Source organism: Atractosteus spatula, chromosome 8, assembly GCF_055471065.1.
Source record: "Atractosteus spatula isolate fAtrSpa1 chromosome 8, fAtrSpa1.hap1, whole genome shotgun sequence".
Classification (NCBI taxonomy): domain Eukaryota; kingdom Metazoa; phylum Chordata; class Actinopteri; order Semionotiformes; family Lepisosteidae; genus Atractosteus; species Atractosteus spatula.
In genome coordinates this window covers 16,796,324-16,820,505 of record NC_142713.1, presented here as the reverse complement: position 1 = coordinate 16,820,505, position 24,182 = coordinate 16,796,324, and the positions used below count along the sequence as shown (strand labels likewise).

At 37.3% G+C, this 24,182-nt stretch overlaps 2 protein-coding genes across 2 annotated transcripts in view; one reads left to right on the top strand and one right to left on the bottom strand.

The window, feature by feature from the left end:
• Positions 1-3,714, bottom strand: part of iqsec3b (IQ motif and Sec7 domain ArfGEF 3b) — a 225,971-nt gene extending 222,257 nt beyond the window's left edge. Inside the window, exon 1 of the mRNA XM_088923128.1 lies at positions 1,955-3,714. Coding sequence (XP_088779254.1) covers positions 1,955-2,484 — 530 coding nt within the window. The 5' untranslated portion in view covers positions 2,485-3,714. The remainder of the gene's footprint in view (positions 1-1,954) is intronic.
• Positions 3,715-22,784: 19,070 nt separating this feature from the next.
• Positions 22,785-24,182, top strand: part of washc1 (WASH complex subunit 1) — a 72,606-nt gene continuing 71,208 nt past the window's right edge. The window contains exon 1 of the mRNA XM_088924016.1: positions 22,785-22,912. Coding sequence (XP_088780142.1) covers positions 22,905-22,912 — 8 coding nt within the window. The 5' untranslated portion in view covers positions 22,785-22,904. The remainder of the gene's footprint in view (positions 22,913-24,182) is intronic.

Below are 24,182 nucleotides of genomic sequence, written 5' to 3'. Positions count from 1 at the left end.
CAGGGTTTCTCTCCCTGGGAAATATCAATAAGTCATCCACAGTTTAAGGGGCCATTTTTGGTACAATTATGTCTTACATATTTTGCCTGCATTACTACCACTGCTATTTATGAAGGAGGTACTTCTTTTTACAGTACATGTTTATCCTAAATATTGTAAAAATAAAAAACATAATTGCAACAGAAAATATACAACATTTTAAAAATTTGGAAAAGCATTACCTAATGTTAACCATAGACAATGGGAATATAAAGCAATTCTAATAAATATCCACTCCATTATAATAAAAATCCACTTGAATTTGGGAAAATGGACCCTCCCAAAAAGAAGAAGTCTCAAGCTTACACCACCTCTCATTCACAGCAATTCACAGCAAAAGTCACAGTACTATAAAGGCATGATCAAATTATAATATGAAAAAGGGCTGTGCAATTTATTACAATCAACAGACATGTTTTAACTATAAATACAGTATAAACATTTTTAGAACAGAAAATATCAATATTAACATAAAAGTACCCTTTAATGGACTATCCTGTCTTGTTCCGCACTAACCTCCAGCATGTTTCTTATTGGGATTCCTACAGTGTTTGTTGCTTTTTTGTCAGTTCATACTTTACTACTGTATGTGATCTACAGTTATTCAGTCTCTCAAAAAAACAAATATCAGCAAGCACAAGTTTTTATACAACAGAAAAATAAAGAAGCGTGTAATTAAAAGTCATTTCAAAGAGCAGTTTTCCGCTTGATGCAATATCTTCACGGAAAACAACATAACAGCAATCTTATGAAAATCTGTATGAAAACTCAAAGAATGATGCTCTTTCTTTGCATTTATACAGTACATCATACAAAACTGCTATAAGCTAAGAAATAGTATTGTATAGTTATGAGTCATAAATTGTCCTTTTACTAAACCTTTGCATTCATCAAGCATTAGTCTTTTACTACTGTTTTAAACATATTATGTATCCCCATACAATAATTACCTTTAGTTTATTTGTTAAGCTAATACATTCCATACTGTACATATTCATTACAAAGATAGCACTTACTATATGGATATATACTGTATGCTGTTTTCTGTAATGTTTTGATACTTCTACTTACTGTATTAGAATAAAAACTGTACAGAGCATTCTGGAAAGTAAGCTTCCTTAAAACAAATGATTTTTCCTTTTTAATGGTTTATCTATCAGATGGTGTGTATACGGAATTCACATAGTATGGTGAACCTAGTTAGGGCAAATACTCCTATTATTACACTAATTTACACAAGCGTTTAAAGTAGGTTTTTAACTACAATTACAATCAACAAAACGTACGTCGTTGATTCTGACGCTGTCAGAAACGTACCTATGAAGTCCTACGTTGTCATTGGATTTGACTGTTCTGACATAAAACACTGTGCTTTGAACACAAATTATGTCATTTTTATCATCTTTTGTTTTAAGTTTAAAGTTGTGACTTCAGGATTAACGGACAATACTTTCTCTCACGCACCTTTGATAATTTGATTCGAGGACTTAACTGCGTCTTTTAAAGCAAATTTTCAAAGCTCTGTCGGTTTTTTTATGATTTTGCTTTTCAACCTGATAACATTAATTCAGGAATAATTAATGTTATCCCTAAGGAACAAGCACTTCAACTTGATAAAGAAAAATGTTATATGAATGCTACCGGGAAGAGCATGAATCATTTCGCGTGAGCTAGTACAACCACATATGTCGGGGTTTGCTTTGACACAAGTGAAAGAGAAAACCCAAAAAATGCATTATGTTATTAACGACACTACCCCGTCGTCGTCGTAATAATGATAATAACTCTCCATTGTTTTTACGCACTAAATAAGCAAACATTAAAGTAGGCGTCAAAACAAAACAAAAATACCATTCCGATCAAGGAACGAAATATATAACAAAATGTAATTTCGTAAGGGATAAAATCAACTCACTCCGGTTTCCTTGCGATTCCCACAGCCCTGCAGAGTGTTGTGGGTGTCTGTGGGACGAGAGACTTGCAGCACGGGCTTCTCCTCTCCTCCGCTGGGTCTGGGCTCGACTGTCCCGGTTTAGGGGACGGAGGCGAAGCGGGCACCAGTTGCAGCTGCTGCTGCTGCTGCTGATGTGGCGGCGGCGGAGGTGGAGGGGGATGTTGAGTCTTTGCCGGTAAAGACTGAATCTGCTGTGGCTGAGGCTGACCGGAGTGGGCTCCGGCTTTATTCCCCGGGTGCTGGTGCAGTAACACAGGAGGCTGCGGGCTGGTGCTTCGAGGGGAAAGGTGATGATGATGGTGGTGGTAGTGATGGGGTTGGTGATGGTCCTTCAGCTGCCGATTCTCGCCGATCAGTTCCTCCACCTTCCTCTCGAGCTCGTCTATCCGCTGCCTTTGCGTCTGAATCAGACTCTGTTGGTTTTGCACAATGGTGGTTAGTTCTTTCAGATATAGGACGGCTTTCATAGGATTATCTAACAGGCTCTCCATACCTGTTTTAAATCGCCTGTTTTACTTGTTTATGTTTTTTCCTGCTCTAATATTTTATGCCTTTGGCTGAGAGTAGATTGATGATGCTCCCCTCTTCCGTCTCTCTGCTGTTTGCACGAAGCGCTGGGGTACCTTTTGCCCTCGTCTTTGCTGTGAGGATACGAGGAATGGTACTGATGCGAGAGATTTGTGGAAGAGGGGGCTGAAGGAGGAGTCAGAGTGGGTTGTGTGATGTCAGCACGCCCAAGCGTGTTTTTTTAATAGTACAAATTATATTTATATTCCATCCAACTTTAATTGTGTAATTAATTATTTAAGGCTTAAAGAAAAAAAGCATGAAGTGCTCCTTGTTTTCGGTGCTTATACTGTATTACAAAACGTACTTACCTTTGAAAGGCAGAGCAACCACTGTCTTCATTAGATCATGTAGGTTGTTTTATATCATTATTAACAATCAAGTCTTTTATCAGAGACATTGTAAATATTGTAGTAGCGATTATTGTACACCACACACGTCTCCATATAGTTGAAAATAGTATTCTCGGAGCATTTAGTCCTAGACCAGGAGAGAAGACAGTAAATGCGCAACAAATCACAACTGTAACTGTTGCTAATCTCCGAGTTAAACGGGTTCTGTCTGGAATTAGTGAAAGTGTCACTTGCGAACTCTGCATGAACACCTAATAAGGCTGATGGAAGTTGTTCAGTGAAAAGCCGCTAAATCAACTATTTATTTCAAGATTAGATGCACTGATCAATTGATCAATCAAGCAGGTCGTTTTTTCAGTTACTGTAAGTCAGCTTTGGTCTCTGAAGACAGATTTTCATTTAAAATTGTCACTAAATTGTTTAACAGATCTCATGTTTATTCATGATCATCTCATGATCTCAGGTAAGCCACCTCTTGATTAATTAATTTCTGAACCTATCAAACTTGTTGGATTGGTCTTTTCAGCTATTCTCCAGCCCCTTGCCTGGTTAATTGAAAGATTAAAAAACTCATCAATACTGGGAGTATTAAAATACACTCTCCATATTGAAAATTCAGGACATACTGTACATGTATGTGCTTAAAGTTTACAATATGTTAGAAAGACTTTGTTTAGAAAGTTGTGTTCAGTTTAGGTCAGCAGACCAGAAAAAGGATATTATAGCTTTACAGCCTAAGTGTATTTTATGTATATAAAACTAGTATATACTGTATCATGTGCACCCAATAAATTATTTCAAACTCAACAAGGACATTGACTCACAATTGGAAACTAAAAGTTAATTTAAGAAGGAGACTAAGAAACATATTTTTTACATAAAGAGTTGTGGGTGTCTGAAACTGGCTTCCCAGACTCTTTTTTAAAGCTAGATGACATTTTAGAATTACTTAGCTATTCGGTTAGGTAAGGAAGATCATTTGTTGTGAAAATATTTCGAGGTACAGCAAATTGTTTTAAAAATATTTTTTAAATGTATTATGCATTTATATTGATGCTATACTAAGAGGTCAGCCTTTTGAAACAGCAGCAACTCAGTATTAGACAACAGTTGATCAGAATCCTGTCAAATGGATGTATATGCTGTAATTATGGAATAAAGGAATGTTTCTAAGGTTCATCAATTAATTCCATAATTATATTCAGTATCAGTCTTGGAACTCCAAGTATAATTATTCATACAATTTTAAAAATACATAGTGATTATCAAGTGATTAGTGATTATTCAAGCTGAATTTATATTTTTAGGTTTATGTCTTAAGGGCTTAATAGTAAAATACCATGCAGTGATCTGCTCTTTCAAAAAATGTTTGTAAGCTTTTTCCAAATTCATGCAGCAGGACTTTCAATTCAAAATGTATTTTGTTAAGACAGAAAGGAGCAAAGACAGACTTTTGAAAAAGCACTGGCATGTTAATCATAAAGTTATATTATTAATACATTTTGCTGCACCTTTTAAAAATCTGTGGCAATTTCATTTTGTGCCCAGCAGTTAAAAATACTAGAAATTGCTCTATAAACCCAATGACAATATACCAATAAAAGTGATTTTAGGAACATTAACCATTTAAAAAAATATACATATAGTATACTGCATAAATCTATTTAACTTTCTCAAGAGCATTGTTTTTTATAGGTTATTTTTGAACAGTGTCCAGACTGCTTCTCAAATACAATGTAGAACTAGGTATATAGAGTTGAGCACATGACGGCTGACAACATAATTTCTCATATATGAAACAAACATTGCAGAGAGCTATTGTGGTGAAAAGTAACAAAATAAGGTTGTATAAGAAAAAAACATGAGAGCTATGAGTTTTTCAATGTGCAGGGCTACTGGACCTTAGACCACTGCAAAGCAAATTACATCTTCCATAATTCCAGTGCAATTTAGATGTAGAAGACACAGACAAAGGTGTTGCCATTCTGTACCATTCGATATTTTTTGTTTGGTAGGGAACAGCTGAGGCAGAAGAGCCTACATGTGATAAAAGATGCTGATTTGACTCTACGTCCCTTGATAATGGTTACATCACACACATACTGGAGCAAATGCATGAGTGGCTGCAGATGGAAATTTCACTACAGATACATGTACCAAGAGCTGGGTTAGGGAAGGGGGTGTACACAAGCATAAGAGGAAAAACAATTGACTTTTCTTAGTGACCTTTCTTAAGAGAGTGCAATTTGTTGTTAAATAAGCTTTGTTTCTTTCTACAAGGTTTATCCCTTATTGAACAGCTGACACAGTATTAAAATAAAGGATTTCTACTTTGTTTGCACAAATTAGCAATAATCTTAACTTCTTAAGGAGTGCACTCTGCTGAATTGAGTAAGTCAAATAAATTAGATTCTTCCTCCTTCAAATACCATACAATTCTCAAATTCATTCATTCATAACATCTTTGTCTGTGCACTCCTTATATCCATTGTTTTGTATGTGAGGCTATATGACAACATGTGTCGCTGGTAACAAACATTTCAATTAATTTAATTCACAGTCAAAAAGTAGTAGTATTGCCCTTAAATGCCTGTTAAACAAAAGATCACTAACTGAGATTTGGTACTTTAATAGCTTTGTATCTCTTAAATGAAAATTAAGTCATGTGAAATTCTAACAGATCAATAAAGTGTTATTAGGTATTAAAAGATGCAAAATTCTTACTAAAGGTCAATAGTTTTAAAAATGTAGAAAATGATTTTTTATTGAAATAGCCAAAGTTGAAATAGCTACACTATTCCTAGTCCCAGTTTTTAGATTACTTAATAGAAAAAGTGTCAAAGTTAAAATATTGGGCTGTTGAAAGGGGAATGTAGAAGGCCACAATTAAGGCAGACATAGTCATAAATCAGGCAGCACAGGATTTTCATTAGGCCAACAAAATAACATTGAATTCATTGACACCCAAATGGTACACTTTTTCAATTTTAAGTTAAAGAAGGCACTGGCTTTACAACTAATCTAAAAAATAATGTTGAACAGTCTGCTTCTTGTTGCTATTATTTCAGTTTAAATCATAAATGCAAAATTATCTCCTATTTACAAAAGTCAGAGCTACTCACTTGTGGCTGGTCACTGTTCCACAATTCGACCTTGTTTGGTTACTATTAGTGTATTGACCTGAGTTTCTCATCCAGTCATTTCTTAAAATAAAGTGCTAGGATGAGGAAGTGATGTATTCAATACCATGGTTAGGTTAATTGTTTTAGACTCAAACAACCTCTTCTATAAAGATATACTTTCTTTTCTCATGGCCATCTGCCCTCATACAGTATCTCATATCTCAGTATCTGATTACTTTATCTATAGTATTTAACATTCTGTCACTCTTGGCTTGTATATTGAGAAAATATGTCAAAAATTACCAAGAGCCATAATTAAACAATTACGCTTCTACTTTTGGCTCTGTGCTGTTCAATGAATGCCAAAATATTGCTCCTCACAATATGTGAAACAAGTGGTTCTTTATTTCAAATCTGAAGTAAGAAACACAATCAGAGTTTCACCAATTCACAACTTCAAGGAAAAATAGGACAAAACAAGCACTTCTGTGGGTAATTATGAAACTGAGTTATTCTACTATGCAAATTATTGGGTCAAGAAAATATTATTTATCTAGCTCCAAACAGTGACTTGTTTTCTTGTTCATTGCTGTTGTTCATTTCCAAAGTGAAGCAATAATGTGCAATATGCAGGATGAATCCAAGAAGTATGCTTTTCTTCTTCTGTGGTCTATTCATGTTTTGACATTAAGGTTTCCATTACAGACCTGAATAAAGTGTATCCCTAATCTATCAGTGGAAACAGCATTAATTTGTTAAGTACAGTATGTGACTATCATTCAAAACCAGTATTTAATCTCACATACTGTAACTATTTCTGACCAATTTTACGTAACTCTTTAAACATATCCAAGCATTTCTGTAAAGGTATTTTCTTCACCCAAAATCCTTGTACATTTGGATACTCAGCCAAGGCATTTATTGTTAATTGGTTAGTGTATTTATGTAATATCTTTGTAAAATGTCTGCAGTACATATAGTATTACTATACTGATTTTGGAAATTAATTTTCTTAAAACATAGGAAAAGAAAGAATGTTACAAATAAGAGATGGATATTTTATCAATTTTGCTAATCTGATTTTGTTGATCATTATAGTCATTTGCTATCCCCTTGGCTAACATTGTCTTCCATGAACTCAAATGTGATTAACTCATAAGACTTCTGCTCATGATGAGCTTTTCTTTTAAGCTCTCACTTTGCTTCCTTGTTTTGACAACTTTGCGTCTCAAAGCGCTGGGCTTCTTCACAGATATTCCTCCAACAAGGTTGGTCAAGAGTCATAATGTCCCAGGAGCTGAAGTCAATGTTGCATTTCTTCCTGTTTGCTTTTACCATATTTTTGAAATTCTTAGTCTGGAAATCCTCTAGTGCACTTTCTGTGTCTACGCTGACAGAACCTTGCTCATATGTTGCTCATATGCTTCAGTCCTGTTAAATATGTCCTAAATTTTATCCATGCTTTAGCACTGTACAGAGGTAAAGGGGGAATGTTGACTGTACAGTAGAACCTCAGTCAGACAAAGGCTGCATTTGCAGATTTCAGGTGATGCTGGAATTCAGCCTGAACTTCAGCCTTCATTGAAAGACAAATCTTAAGGTATGGAAAGTGCTCTCCATTCTCCAGACTCTCATCATGAATTTCAATACATGGTGCCAAGGCAAGTGCATTTTCATCTTACTGATGGAGAACTTGTGTCCTCTGAAGCTTAAGTCTAATCTTCCCATATGTGTTTCCTCAGTAAATATACTGTCAGCATGACCTTGTCTGAAGAGCCACACTGATGAGCCTTGTCTGGAGGCACATACTGCTGCATCATTAATATACTGGAGTATACTATAAGGTTTCAGTTTTAGACCAAAATCATTATAAATTAAAGAATTTCCTGTCTATTTAGTCAGCCACCTGAACTACTGATGGTAGCACGTCTGTAATCAAATCAAGCATGGCACTCAGAAATATTGAATGTAGGGTTGTGATGATGACCCTTTTGATGTCCAAACTTCCAAGGGATAATAGCTTTGAAGATGCCAGATGATAATAGATTCAAAGTGACAGTAGATTCATAACTGAGCATTACTGTATGCAGTAATGCATATCATGATAAAGCAGGCAAGTTCGCTGACAAATTTTAGAGGGCATCTTTCTGGAAAATCTTCCAGAATGCCTCACGATTCAGTCAAGCATTTTTAAAAGTCAAAGAATTCTAAGTAGAGGTTTTGGTGGTGTTTCCCAGCATTTTTCCCGTGACTGACAGTAAAAATTGATCTTGACCATGTCTTTTAAGTGTCTGAATCCACACAGGATTTCTGGAAGAAGCTTTTCAACATGAGAATTGCTTTAGTTCAGGAGAAGTCTTGCAATGATTTTACCCACAAAAGCCAAATGAGAGATCTCTGCATAATTTCCACTGGTGTGTCTGTCACCTTTCTTGATGATATGTTACCATGGTATTTTTGATGTTATTTGAGATTAACTCTTCATTCCAGATCTGTATAAAGAGACCATGGAGATGTAGTGTTCCTGTCCACTATGCTTAAACATTTCAGCAGCAATTCCATTGCCATCTACTGCTTTGCTGTTCATTTACATGGCTGCTTTCATCACCTCATTAAGTGTTGGTGGAATTTCAAGTTCATCTCTACGTGTTGTGGGATAGAATTGGGTATGTTTGCTCAGTGTATTCTTCATTGAATAAATGAAAGAATGCTCTTTCCAAGAGAAATTGACGGCTCTTCTTTCATTGATCAGTTCTCCCCCTTCTCCCCCTTGCCATAAACAATCCCAATAGTAATTGAAGAAACCAAAGATATCATTTCAAAGCATTAAGACCTTAATAAAAATAATATCAAAATTAATCTATCGATTTTCTTATCACTTCATCAAATACAGGGTCACAGGAGAGCCAGAGTCTATCCTGGCAAGTAATGGGCACAAGATATGATACACCCTGGATGGGATGCCAAACAATCGTAGGGCATATACAAACACAAACACACACATTCACACCAGAACCAATTTTCCCAGTATCCAATTAACTAAACTGTATGTCTTTGGACCGTGGAAACCCAATGAACCCACTGAACACAAGAACTAACACAAACTTCACGCAGATACAGTAGCATCCAAGGTACGAAACTGAACCCACGCTGTGAGGCAGCAATGCTAACCACTGTGCTTCCATGCATTAGGACAGTAGACTGCAGAAACTAGGCGTAGACTGACCAGAATTTCCCTCTGAAAACAACCAGATGTGAATTATGGGATACTAAAAAATTGAATAATTTCCACAAAGTGCACACTCTGCACACTCAGCTTTGCATGAATTAAAAACGAATGCTTTTTCACAACAGATACAAAAATCTATATTAATACACATTAAAGTATTAGCCATTTCCCATTCATTATCTAATAATGTCCAGTTACTCTTTCTGAGCCATTTTGTCATATTGTTATGCTAGATTAATAATATGTACTATTATTAATAATATAACTTAAAATAATTGTATTATGATTTATGATATTATGATTTATTATATTTTAATTATATTTGATTATTGTTGTTATTATTATAACCTTCTCATGGGATTCTTTCAATCTCTCGTTTTTTTCTAATATCTTTTTTTGCTTTGCTTTTAATCTGTTGCCACCCATTCACTGTTTGCTCTACTGTACCCACATTTTACTTCTGCTAAACTCTATCTCACACCTTCATAGTCTGTTTTTCTGAAATGTCAAATATTTGTTGTGGACCCTACATGCACAAACTATTCCTTAATACATTCTATATCATAATCATAGTTTTACTTACATAATTGCTCTCTCACCTCTCCTCAAAATGAGTTGCCAATGTGTAATAAGAGAGTTCTTATCCATATGTGCCATTTCAGTTTCACTTGTTGACATCCCTACTGTTTTTTTCCCAATCTATGTGACTATAAGTACAATATTCCATGATGGCCATCAGTTCTGACATCTCGCTGCCACAGGGCACCTTAAGCTCTGGTTGCTTTTCCAGCCCTGCTGCCTATCCCTGTGAACCCAAACCCTAACCCAACCCCAAACTGAACCCAAACCAAACTCTAACCCTAACCCATTGTCTGTAGCCAATCCCTGATTAATACAAATTAATAATGGATAAGTGTACTTAGGCCTCCATGCCTCCCCACTCAGGCCTCTCTCACAGATCTTGCAGTGTTCAGTATTGTTTTCCTCTGTGTTGAACTAGGGCTGGACGATATGGCCAAAAACATTATCACGATAAAAGTTTTCATATCAGTCGATATCGATAATTATCACGATAAATGTCAAATCATTATTTCTTTCAAGTTTAAAGGCAGATTTTATCTTCTGAGTGAAAGTTGAAGAAACCAAACAGTTAATTGGTAAATTAAACAACTCTTTATTTTAAGAACACAACAAACACTTGCCAAACAACAGAAACATTAAACAAATCTGAGGTAGAGAGTATTCAAGTCTTTTTTATGTCAAAATATGCATGAGTAAAATTTACAAAATAAATATCTTAATAAAAAAATTAAATACTGCAGTGTGATAAAACACACATAGAAGATGGCTCAGACAGACTGCAAAGTTTAAAGTGCTCTGTTTTATGTCTGATCGTAAAAAGCCAAACTATCTCCAAATTACCGAAGTTAAATGATCTTTTCTGTCGACGATGTCATCGTCCTTCGAGCTGGTCGTTGGCAGCACTACATTTGCTTCAGTGTCGCTCATTCCTCCTCTCTAACTACAATCCTGTCAGCCACCACCGTGTGGGTCAACGGCACCACGTTCGCTGCCCAGTTTGCAACACGTACGCGCACTCGGGCAGATGCGCAAGCATAAACATATATATCGAACATTTATCGAACTTTTGTTAAAATTATATCGAGGAAAATTATATCACGATAATTATCGTTATCGAATTATTGCCCAGCACTATGTTGAACTCTACTGTAGGTCCTGACTTCATAAGTTGTTTTCCTTACTTCTTATTTTCTTCCTGTCCTGATTCCTTCTCTAGTTAACTTATTTATTTTTTGTCTTGTTTATTATTACCATGAAAGTTCTTGGATTATCCTCGGGTTTTTTTTCCTTTGATCCTGGTGTTTTGATTTTTCCGCCTTGGATTGCTTACCTGGTTTTGGTCGTTGGCTTGTTTTCAAGACTTTGGTTGCAGATTGGGTTTTATTTTTGTCTTCCTGGATTACTGAGCTGGCTCTGGACTTTGGCCTTTGTTAGACATAGTTGAGGGCTCTGTTTAATTGTTGTCATTTGAACTTCTTTGTCTGTTGGAATCCACACAGGGTGCACTCCTTATTTATTTTCCTGGCTCAGCACTCACTTTCCTTGACTCAGTTCCAGACCACCATCCAGCAACTCTCTGATCACCTATAGCAGTTAGCAGTAACCATCTCACCTCTACCTTCTACCTTTGATGGCACCCTCTCCAAATGTCACAATATTTGGTACAATATTATATATTATATACACAATAGGTTTTTACATTGCATCCTGCTGATTATCCTATACATTATACATTACCCTAAACATTAGGAGAAGATTGCTTTCGTTATCACACTATTATCTGGATAAGCCTTTGAATGGGCAACTGCCCTGTTAAAGAGGAATGCCCCGGAAGTCACTACCTTAGAGCTCTTCAAGAATTTATCCAGACAGTATTTACTCATCCAATCCCTGGTCAAGATGCAGCTATTTATTTCCCAACTTTGTGTCAAGGCAAACGCACAACTCCAAAGTATGCTATTGAGTTTCACACCCTGGTGGCAGAGGCTGCATGGAATGATGAAGCACTCATCACTATTTTTTTCATGGGCACCCAGAAACAAATAAAGGACCACCTAGTAGTACAGTACATCCATCGAAAGAGAAATCTTTGACCAGGACATTAATCTTGTCATTTGCAGTATGTCAATAATAGCATCCTGGGTAGAAACCAGCAGTCACCAACTAAAAGTAAGGCACTAGTGAGAGGTTTCCCTTTTCCCATTAACTCCACTGAGGGTATCTTTGTTCTGGCCATCATATTGTGAAATAATAAACAACTCCATCTTCTTGCCTTCATTGACTCAGATGCTGCCGGCAACTTCGTAGACTCTACATTAGTGCAAGAGAGTTACTCACTTTGTTTCCCTAATGTCTTTGCTCTTGTTGTCCCCTCCCATAACAACTTACCCAAACAATTCTTCAGCAAAACATTCTCCCAAAGATTCCACCACAATTCATCACAACTCTCTCAAAGCTGGAACAAACCATCCCTCTATTTCTCCTGCATGCACCAACTTCTTTTTGTGGTAAAGAAAGATGGAGGTCTTCATCCTTGCACTGATTATCGAGGACTAAATGAAATCACCATCAAGAATCTCTATCCCCTTCCGCTGATACCAGCTGCCTTGGAATCTAATTTTTTAGATTTACCTTGGAATCTATTTACCTAACTGAACCTCAGGAGTGCTTACAACTTGATCAATTCTCGCCAATACTGCAGGCCGCAGGTTGAGAACCACAGGTTTAACCAATGCTCCAGCAGTCTTCAGGCATATGATTCAAAAGTTGGTGCTGGTATATCAGGATGATACCTTGACTTACTCATCTTTTCTTCGGGAGCATATATCCCATGTCCGACAGGTTCTTCAACACCTCATAGAACATTGTCTATATGCTAAAACAGAGAAATGTATATATGTGTATTCCGGAGTGCATCTTGGGTACATTCTTTCTCCTCAAGGTGTGGAAATGGATCGCAATAAAGTTTCAGGCATACTGAACTGGACAACTAAAAAAAATTCAACCACTTCAATGCTTTTTATGTTTCCCTAATTTCTTCAAATGTTTAATAAGAAATTTCAGTTCTGTTGTCCTAAGGATCCAGGACAGGGAATGTGAACTCTCCAAGCAGAGGGAACATTTCAATGGCATAAGCACCTTCTTACTTCTGCTCTTTTACTGTGTCACCCTGATCTTAGTTTACCTGGCATGGTAGAAGTCGATGCTTCGGTCATGGTGTTGGTGCTGTCCTTTCCCAACATTATGGTGAAAAGGGTATTTTTCATCCTTGCACCATCTTCTCCCAGCCACTGTCTCCTGCAGAAAGTAACTACAATGTTGGTAACCATAAGCTTTTAGCCATTAAACAGACTCTTGTAAAGGAAAGCACTGTTTGGAAGGTGCACAACACCTTTTGTGTTATACTGTATATAGTGACCTTATGAATCCCTCCTACCTGCGGTCTGCTAAATCAGATGGTCATCAGTCAGATGGTCTTTTTTTCTCATTTTTTTTTCATCACCTATACTCAAGGCAGTAAGAATACCAAGGCCGATGCACTCTTCAGCCTCCATGATCCTGTGGACTATGAACATCTCCTCGAAGCCATCATAGCCTCAAGCAAGTTCCCAGTGGCCATAAGATAGGGTATCGAAGACACTGTAAGATGTGGTCTTGACGGACAGAGTGTACGCTTTTCCACAGTTATGGCAGATTGGAGATGTAATCATGTACACAAGGTACAGATGTATTAGGAGAGGCATCAGGGAAGAGTGGTGGTTCATAGCCCAAGGAACATTAGAAGGGTGACATGCCTGTGTGTCCCCACTGGAGAACTGAGGCTCTGACTGAGTTGGAGGCAAATGAGTGATCAGGCGGTCAATGTACACCCATTACCTACTGTATTACCCTTCCACCAATGCTCTGGCCACATCCCATCTCCCATGTTTCCCTTCATAAATCATAGATCTTCGCTATCCCGATCACAACCTCTCACACTGCTTACACTGTCAATGACATCTGGACACAAGCTGGAAAACTGCAGTATCTTAAACTGCAGTCTCTTGTAGATTGGGAGGGTTATGGACCAGAGAAACGTTCTTGGGTGCCCGAAGGGGACTTTTTGGACCTTGACTTGATCCGCAACTTTCATTGCCGCTTCCCAGGTCTGGTTTCTGCTCCATCTGCACAGCAGAGATGAAGACCAAGTAGACGTCTTCAGCCGATCCCTGATTGCATCTAGGCCTCCATGCTTCCCCTCCTCAGGCCTGTATAAACTCTGCACGCAGACCTTGCAGTGCTCAGTATTATTTACCTCTGCATTGAGCTCCAGATCCTGACTTCTTGAGTTGTTTTCCCTAAGTATTCTTCCCTAAGTATTCTAAGTATTTCTTGTTCCTTCTCTAGTTAACTTGTTCCTTGTTCTTGTTCTGTATGTTGTTACCTTATAGCTTGAATTGTCCTTGTTTTTTTATTCCCTGCTCCCGGCGTTCTGGTTTTTCCTCCTTTTTTTGTTTGGACTTTCTTCTGTGTGGTTTTCAATTCTGGCCTGTTATCAATACTTTGATTGAGGACCGTGCTTTATTGTTGTCTTCCTGGATTAACTAGCTGGCTCTGGACTATTTGTCTGTTGGAATCCACATAGGGCCCACTCCTTGTTTTTCTGAGCTGTCTACACAGACTTTACAATGTCCATTACTTCTTGTACATAATTTGTCAATTTTGAGATCTTAATTTGGTAGCCTATAGCATACTCCGAACATGGACTTTTTAAAATGATGTGTTATTTAAATATACAGTATGCTATGAATACATAAGAATACAAGATTACATTTTGTCATTGAGACTAAACCTTGAATGGCCTTAAAATCTCCTCAATACAAATAGGTTAAATTTTTCTGATTTCTATTATGAGCATCACAGCAAAAGTACTAAATTTGCCTCTTCTTAAGATTCAATGGACAAAACAATAATAATAAACTATAGTGATCTGCCAAGTCTGTAGGACAATAACCGTAGTGTTTAATTGTACAAAAAACTGAATGAGTGAAGCCTTTAGAATAAATAGATTGCTATAAAGAACCCATTGTAAGAACTAACACTTACATGTGAAGAGTCTTTATACAGTATATTTAGGAGCTGATAGAAAATATACTAAATTGAAGATAGATTAAAACCATAAGCACATTTGAAATAAAATTAAAAGATAAAATGCAGCTATGGATATACATCTGTTGATAGTGCCTTTCAAAATAGTACAAACTTTTGCATCATTGTCACATTTTGTTGCTTTATGATAGCAGTCACGATGCTTTAAATCAACAATATGTATTATTATATATTTTTCACAGCCTACTCCATTCAAACCAAAAAACAAAACTAAATTAAATATCCATTTAGTTCTAGGTATGGTATAAAAATGGAAGTCATAATTGTGTAAATAATTAATTTATGTGTACAGAATTACCTGAATGAACCACACAATTACTTCAGTGGCCTCTGTCTGTGTGCAATAATAGTGGTTCTCATGATTTCAGAATAAATACACATTTTAGAATAAATCTCTGTAAAGTAACTCTGTTAGGTAGTGAATTTCAAGATTAAACCTTGAGGAACGTGTTGCTTTCAAAACAACTCACGGATAAGCACATCAAAGGCACTTCTTAATATTTCTTTCATCTTGGTGAAGTCAGTCACTAAGGGGTGGAAGGTACAGTACCACCAAGCCATTTCCTAAATCAGGCTTTCCTTCCAAACTGAGCAGCCAGGCAAGGAGGTCAGCATTCACATTATCTCTCTCTCAAAACCCTCATAGAGTTTTAAACAAATTATTTAACTGAGCCTGCAAACATGTCACAGTAGTTTTAGTGATTGAATCAGACAAAACTAGAACTTTTGGTCTAAAGAGAAAGAATTACATGTGGTGCAAGCCAAGCTTAACAGATCTAAAGTCCAAAGTGTCCCTACTGTCAAGCATGGTGGTGGCAGCATAATGTTATGGATCTGCATCTGTCATAAGTGACCCACTGAGCAATCGGGAGGATGGACCCTGTGCAGCACCTCCGGTGGTCAGGAGACAAGCAGGTAGCTTCCAGAGCAAGCGAGGGCTAGGCGAGAGACGTGGTCAAAGGCAAGTTCTGTGGTCCTTATCGTGAAGAGCGAAGAGAAGGCCTCCGATCCATGATACGGCCAGGCAAGAGACGTGGTCAAAGGCAGGTTCCGTGGTTCGTATCGTGAAGAGCAAAGAGAAGGCTTAGAAATAGAAGGTGAGGTAGGAGCTCCGAAGAGTGACCAATACCTGGCAAAGTGCAGAGGGTTTTGGAGGGTTTAAATATTGTGAGAGGAGGAAGGTGCGCTGATTGATGAAGTGTCATGGTTGGCTGGTTGGCTGATTGGCAGTCTTTTAAAAGAAGTGCTCGGGGCTGGAGTGTGGGAATCTGGTTGGTTGAGGGCGTGACACATCTCCTCAGCAAATACTAGAAACCTTATAAGGACAGAAGAAACAGTGGATGGAGCACAGTATAAGGTTATATTACAAGACATCTGTGTGCTAAAGACTCAAAACTGGGGTCAAACGTCCAGCAAGTAAAATGTTCCACAGCACTTGGTTAAAGCTACACTGCACTGACTTAAAAATAAGAAATTCATGTCCTTGAGTGCCCAGTCAATGTCCTGACTTGAATCATAGAAGTCGTCAGTTTGGCCATTCTAGGGTTTGAATAAAATAGTTTTAAAGTTAAGAATGCATCATTTTATAATTTCACCAAATTTAACACCACAGGTAGGGTTGGAATACTTTTGCAAGGCACTGTAAGCACATAAAAATAAAATATGAATGAACTGAGACAATTTCAGCCTCACAGATGCCTTTATTCATCTAATTTTTGAGCTGATAGATACACACTCACCTTTAAGTTTTCTTTCTCACATTAAGAAAATAATTAGTTGACAGCAATAGAAAAATGCCCCCTGAGGCAGGAATGCTGAGGAACGGAGCTTCTTCAGGAGAAGTGTGTGTCTGTGATAGACTGCAGCTACAGTATGGGCAGTACAGTACTGTATATGATTTCATGAGCTACAGCATTGGACAGTCTTTCAAATACATACAGCGTACTTCCCAGAGAGGCAGAGACAGAGTGATTAACCTGGCAACTGCGGGCGAGGCAGAAGACCTGTCCGAGTCAGAGCATTTGAGGTGCTGGCATGTGTGTGGCAGTTACTAACCAGGCCAAAGCTGAGAGAGGGGTCTGTGTTTGTCTGATGCACATGAATCTGTCTTTACTGTGTGGTGAGTGAGCAGGCTCTGTATGTGTAGCCACCTCATATTCAGCTGGAGGCTGGAGGCTGTAGTACTGTAGTTGTCTTGATGTGTATGAAATATGGCAGGTAAGGTGGACTGTAAGTTTAAGTAGAAAGGAAATATAGACCCTGTGCAGGGGCTTAAATAGAAAACCTTAGGAGGAGCCTCAAAAGACAAATTGGTGGCAAAAGAACCTAAATACAAAGCTGATAATCCAAAAACCAACCAAAAAAGCAAGCGATAAGTCTGCGCTGGGCAAAAGCAGTTAATACCGAGAGTAACCAATCCGAAGCAGAAGGACTAAAACCGTAGGTCAGGGAACGAGCAAAAGGTCAGGCAGCGACCAATTGCAGGGAGAGAAAAGAGGAGAACAGAATGCGCATTAAGGGATCTCTGGGAGAGAATCCGCAATAGTGAGCAACTCAGTGCGCGTGGGAATGTGAGGGCTTTTATGAAAGCGTGTGTAACATGAACTTTATCTGTCATGTATGAGTGAGTTTATATAGTGTTATAGTTTGTATAGTGAGTTTGTATTGTGTTGTTAGTGCAGGAAACCAGAAAGAGGCTAGGAAAAGATCTAGGAAACCATAAGTGATTCATCCATGAGCTCAAATGTAGCCTGCTCTGCTCTGGAGGCTTGTAGTTTCGTACTTGCATTCCCATGCATGTATTTATAATGATAATACATTAATAGAATTTACATTATTTATATTTACATTACTACGTTTAGTGAAGGCAACGGGGACTATATTATAAGCATCAATGTTTTCAATCAAAAACATGCAATAAAAACATAAACCTCGTCCTAATGTAAGTTTATGAGATAGGTTGCTTTAGAAAGATTTATGGAACTGTCACTGGCTAAAGGTCCCCAGTGCCACATAATCAACTTTTCAGAGCTTTGGGTCCACGAGATAGCCAGTCACATACACAGAGCAGCCTTTACTAAGTTTCTTTGAGACATTAGATTCTCAGGGGTGAAACTGTAGTGTTTGTCAGGGATACTGTATAAAAATAAAATAATGTGAATGCTGACCTACTGGGTTCAATATCTGGGACAAACCCATTTAGTTTAAAAAGAAATGGAAAAACTGAAGGATGCTCCATGATTTTTAGTACTGCTCTGCAGTCTTTACTAGCAAAGGATGGGTGAGATCTTTAATGCAGTCTTACAGACTGTAAAGAAAAATGTGGGAGATATATTTGACATACAAAATCTGTAATGCATCAGGCATACTTCTGGACCTGGATTTTTTTTTCTTTATCATTTTACACAAAAGGATTTTTCTAGGTGCTTATCTCACAGGAACAACACCAAACAGACAAACTCCCAATATTAGAACTGAGCTAGGATTGTGGATTAGAAGGAAGCAGGCCTAACCATACGATCCTTCTTAAAAGCACTAACAAAATTTCTTGATGTTCATGTAATGAGTCTTTCAGCTTCACAATGCAAAATAAGGTTCTCCTTGATTGAGTGTAACATATTCATGTTTCACTTTATCTACCCTGTTGCAGAAATTTAAAGTAAATTAATGTTTTTTTAACTTCAAGGCAAGAACTCTGAATTTTAAACTTTAATCATTTTTCCCTAAGTAAATTCTTGTGAATTAATCACTAAGCCTAATAATTCAAACACCCCATTCCACATTTAGAGACTTGACTGAGCAAAACAGATGATTTCAAGAGCAAATGCAAAATAAAATATGGAAGCATCATAACAAACGATAAAAGGAAATCCATTTGTTTCCAGAAATCAGATTTTTCAACAATAACCTCCTAGCACTTGCCCTGCAATTTTCCTTCAGAATGAAAAGTTGACAGTAGCAAAACAGGTTGAATACAAATCACAAACATAACATTCCTAAAACTTCAATGCCACTAATTCATTGCAAACAGATAAGGCAAGAAGAAAAAAATCCAAATTAAACAAAATTGTGCAGAACAAAAAAAAATGTAGTAGCTCACCATGTCATTCTATTTAATACTGAGTTAAAAATCACAATATTAAAACCACAAAATAATTGTGTAAGATACATCAATAATGACAGGAAATGTAGTTTATTGAAGCTTTTAGAGCAGTTCTTCGGTTGCTAAAGTATTTTAAGTAATGACATATTTTTTGTATATAAAAGAAATAGAGACATGCATAAATGTTCTAAAACCTCTTCAGTTTTAGGAAGTACAGTAACTTTTAGTAGTAAATATGTACAGTAATGTTTGGAGGAAATGAAAGATTTCATTGATCTTTCTTCTAAAAGATTAGCACATTTATGTGATTCTTTGGCTAAGCCTTAAATCTTGGCCATTAAAATCCATTAAATTGCATTAACTTCAAAGTTTTACACTGTGTGGGTCATCAGTAAGAAATTTATTTCGAAGAATGCCTAAAAACATATCATCCCAAAAATGTTGTATAACAATCTATTTTTTGTAAGCTGACTACTGACACTTTTCTTTGTTTTGCATCTTGTGGAAGAGCAAATGTGTATTGAAGTCAATATTGTGAACCAACACTAATCCCAGCAATCACAAGCTGTTAAAGTACAGTGTGTTTCATTTTACACCTTTCCTCACAAGACAGGAGTGTGAAGAGGAGGAGCTCTTAGCCTTTATACAAGAATGCATCTTGGCATCCCATTCTGTTAATCTAAACTAATGTGTTTTCATCAGACCTGGGACTAACACTATGAAGGGATTCTATGGATAGATGCTTTTTATTGCAGTATTTTTCACTTAAGCTATTTATCTGTCTTGAAAATGCTAATCTATTTCAAATAGTGAAAGTAAAAAATAAAAAGACACACAAACCTTTAACCTCCATTGCTACCACTATTAATACCAAGTGATATTTTGCAAATGAAGTACAGTACACCAATCCTTGTTCTAACCCCTTTATCCAATACAGGGTCACGCAAAAGAGTACAAGGTGGGATACACCTTGGATGTGGTGCCAGTCCATCGGAGGGCACACTCAGACACAGAAACGCACACACTCACACCAGGGCCAGTTTTCCCAGAAGCCAATTAACCTACCAGTATGTTTTGGGACTGTGGGAGGAAACCAAAGAACCTGGAGGAGACACACGCATATCCAAGCAATTATAATTCTAAGTCACAAATATTTCCCTGTAACACTGTTGTACTTTGCTGTGTGGAGGAAACCCACATAAACACAGGGAGAACATATACTGTAAACTTAATCATTGTGCCACTCAGTTTCACCCATCATTTTTTAACCATGATTTTCCTCATTACTGTACATAGAGTCAAAGGCAACAATATTTTTTCCCATTTAATCAGTCATTTTAAAATATGCAGAAAATAATAATGTTATAACCAGGAAAAACATATTTTTATATAAGTTAAACTTATCAGATCTTAAAAAAGATTAAGTGACACTTATTGTTAAAAAAAGATTAAGAAAGATCATAGTTTTAGATACTTTTTCTCTTCTCTCATGTCTGGCCGGGTCATGGCCTCATCGCATATAGCTCATAAATTCAATACTACATCCACTTAGTGTCACGATCGTTACTCCTCCTCTTAAGGGCGCTCCAGCCCTTCCTCGTTCTGTCCGATTCCCCACACCTGTTCCTTATTCCAGCCCCTCTTTAGTTCCACCTTTAAAGCCAGACGCAGGCGTTTGCCCGAGGCTTCTCATTGATTTCCGTATCTTGAGAGCCCGGGGTCCTGCCGCGTCTGGCTCTGTTATGGTTTTAGTTTCCTGTTCCTGATTCCCTGCCTCGCCGGTCCCAACCTGGTTCTGGTTTTAACTTCGGATGGATCCCCTGGTCTTGGACTAAACCTCCCGTCTTGGATTCCCCCTCAGGATTTACCCTTGGATTGTTTGCCCTGGATTCACTCCCCCCGGACACCTGCCCCCTGTCTCCTGACCCTTCTCCTGCATGACTATTTTCCCCAATTGTATCCTCACATTCCAGATCGTGTCGCATAGGGCCCGGAAAGAACTGTTCGTGACACTTAGAATACCTGTATTTTATATATACTGTATATTATACACAAGGAGACATTAATAATGAGTATTAGAACCATTATCATTTGTCTTGTTTTTAATGCCGCTCAATATGTATTGTATTTTATTTTTATATTTGTCCTTGAATTTAATATAAGTCTAAGAAATGACTTAGATTTTTATTATAAGTCCCTGACATATTTGGATTTCTTTGGGATACACTGTCCAATTTTATATTTTATGTTTGATTTTTGCAAAGAAAAGGTTAATCTTTTCCACAGACCAAACTACTGTATTTCTCATTTAGGTCAAATATGATACCAGGAAATCCTGCACTGCTTCCCTTCAGTCTGCAAAACATGAGCAGGCCTGGTTGAAAAAAAATATACATGCAATAATAAAATTGAGAAATAATTATCATTAACAAATATGTACTGTACATCAAGAACTTTCTTTTTGTGTGGTGCGCCTAGTGTACAAAAGCAGCATCCTAGCTGTGATTTGAACCCGCAATCCTTCAGTCTAGAGTTTTAACCACTGCTCCCCCAGAATTCTAGCATTGTTGTTGACATTAAATCCCACACAATGCTGGGTTCCAATTAGGATGTCCTTAAAAAAATGAGGACATTTTAAGAGAAAGCTAACGTGTGTTGAGATAGGGGAATGTCTCGTCTAACTAACTTGCCAGATTTCTTCTAATAAGCAATGAGGACATTAGATATTATAAGCATATGACATAGAGTATTTAGATTTCTATAAAGCATTTGATATGGTCCCTCATAAAAGGTTGATTTTCAAATTAAAAGTCACAAAGATTCTGGGCAGTGCCGCAAATATGAGTAGTGGTGTGTAGAGATTCATTTTTCCTGAGCTATGAGAACAATCTAGGTTCTGGTATAGTTAGCAAACTAGTCCAATTTTTTTCAATAATACTAAAATAGGTGGAGTGGCAAACACATAAACAGTGTCAAGGGAGTAACAAAAAGACTTATACAAAATCATGGATTGAGCTGACACTTGGCAAATTAAATTCAAGAGCAGCACAAAGAAATCCCCATCAGTATTTGGAACATACTCCATTTGTATCACATTGGTGCTTCTGATGTGCAAAAAGTTACACACAAAAGGGATCCGGGTGTTTATGTAGATTTTTGTATGGCCTCATCAAGACAATGTGGGGAAGGAAAAAAAGCCCACACAATGCTTGATTACATAGCAAAAAGACTGGAATTTAAATTCAGGGAATTTATGGTAAAGGTCTGCAATGCACTAGAAAGACTTCAACTACAAAATTGTGTTAAATTTTGGTCACCATACCACACAAAACATCATACATCAGTCCCTATAAAGACTGAAGAGCCAGAAAAAGTGTACTGAGACGGCCTCTCAGCTAGGTGGATGAAGCCCACACTCTGGAAACTTTTTAGATTCACTTAGCTACTAAACTACAAAAGAGCACTTTGGGCTGAATGCCCCTTCTTGTTGTTTGCAGACTTACTGTGTTTTTAGGTAATAAAGGATATTTACTTCTTCTTAATGTGAATGATACGCAGTTAATCAAAAAGTCCAAATTACCTAAACAAACGTAGTTTATTAAGCAACTCGCGTTTGGTCTAAAAAAGTTCAAACTGAAAGTGACGATAGCGGAGTAGTAACTAACTTCAGGAAACTATCACAGTGAGCAGGTTGTTTGTCGGGCACTAAGACCGAGCGGACGTGCTGTGATATTGTCAGTTACACTGTAGGATCTGAGTGACAACAGGGTGAAGTTTAAATGAAAATAAGTATATTAAGAAATCATTAATGGTCAGGTAAGGAATCCTACTTTATTATTCCTGATTTGTGTTTTATGAACTTAATAGGCGTTCTTTCGATACCGCACACAAAGATTTTGTGAGGGGCCTAGAAATAAGGGAGAGCCAGGGACTCTTCCTGCGTTATGTGCGGGATGGAAAGTCACCACGAAGGGGGCGAGGCTGTGAGTTGATTCCCGTAGGACAGAGAGAAATGTCGTATTTAGAGTTAATATAAATTTGAGGAACTGGACATAACAGCTTGTATGTTATATTCATTAAAATAAACGTAAAGTACGATTTGACGTTTTGAAATAGTAAAATGCAGAAAAGAATAAATTTCAAGCATTGTATACTTTCGCTATTTTTAATAGAATGCAATCTGTCACTTAGGCTACATTATAAAAATGTGTGATGCTTCAAAAAAGCTGTGTACTTTAGTACGCGATTGAGTTGTGATGTTTTAAATTTTGAATTCTCACAAGCCTATTCTCAGTAGCCTCTTAATCCCCTATACCCCTTTACACTCAAATGCAACATCTGTAATTTAGTTTTGTTCAGACGGTGAAGGTAAAGGCTAGGTGTCATGTTTTCCTCTCTTATATCACGCTTTTCAGTGGCGGAGAACTATTAACAAGCTGCTTTGTACTGTATCATAATTAGCTTGATCACTGCTGTTTAACCGGGTTGTAGGAGAAGTCACATGAGATGTGTTGACGTGCCTTTCTTTCGAACTTGAGCATGATTTTAAACAGTGCTGATTCATATTACAGTATGTCTGTGCACAGTTTACACTAACTGCAGTTAAATAATTGAAACTGTCTTCCTTACTCATGTGACTCTGGTCTGATTGACTCTTCCTGTTGAAAAAATGCAGCGCACTAGCCATGATATGTAGAGGTTCTGGATGTTTTCTACAGACAACCCCTTGAAGTACTCCTAGAAAGTGCTTTAAACTTGTGATTTGTATTTGGTAAAACGCTTTTAATCGCGTTACATGTATATAAAATTGTAACTTAGTCGTTTTTTATAGGACTTATATACAATTCTGCACTCTCCACCTCCAACAAGGTAATTTAATGATTTATTAAGTGTAATAAGCAGTTTTTATAACTATTTTACTATTTATGACTATTAAATGCAAATTGATCTGAATTTAACTGGCATCCCATCCAGGGAGTACCCTGCCTTGCATGCATTGCTTGTCGGGATCCCTTGCGACCCTGAATTGGATGAGGCAGTTAGAGGATGGATGGGTGTGATGAATTAGTTAAAAGCAACATCCGAA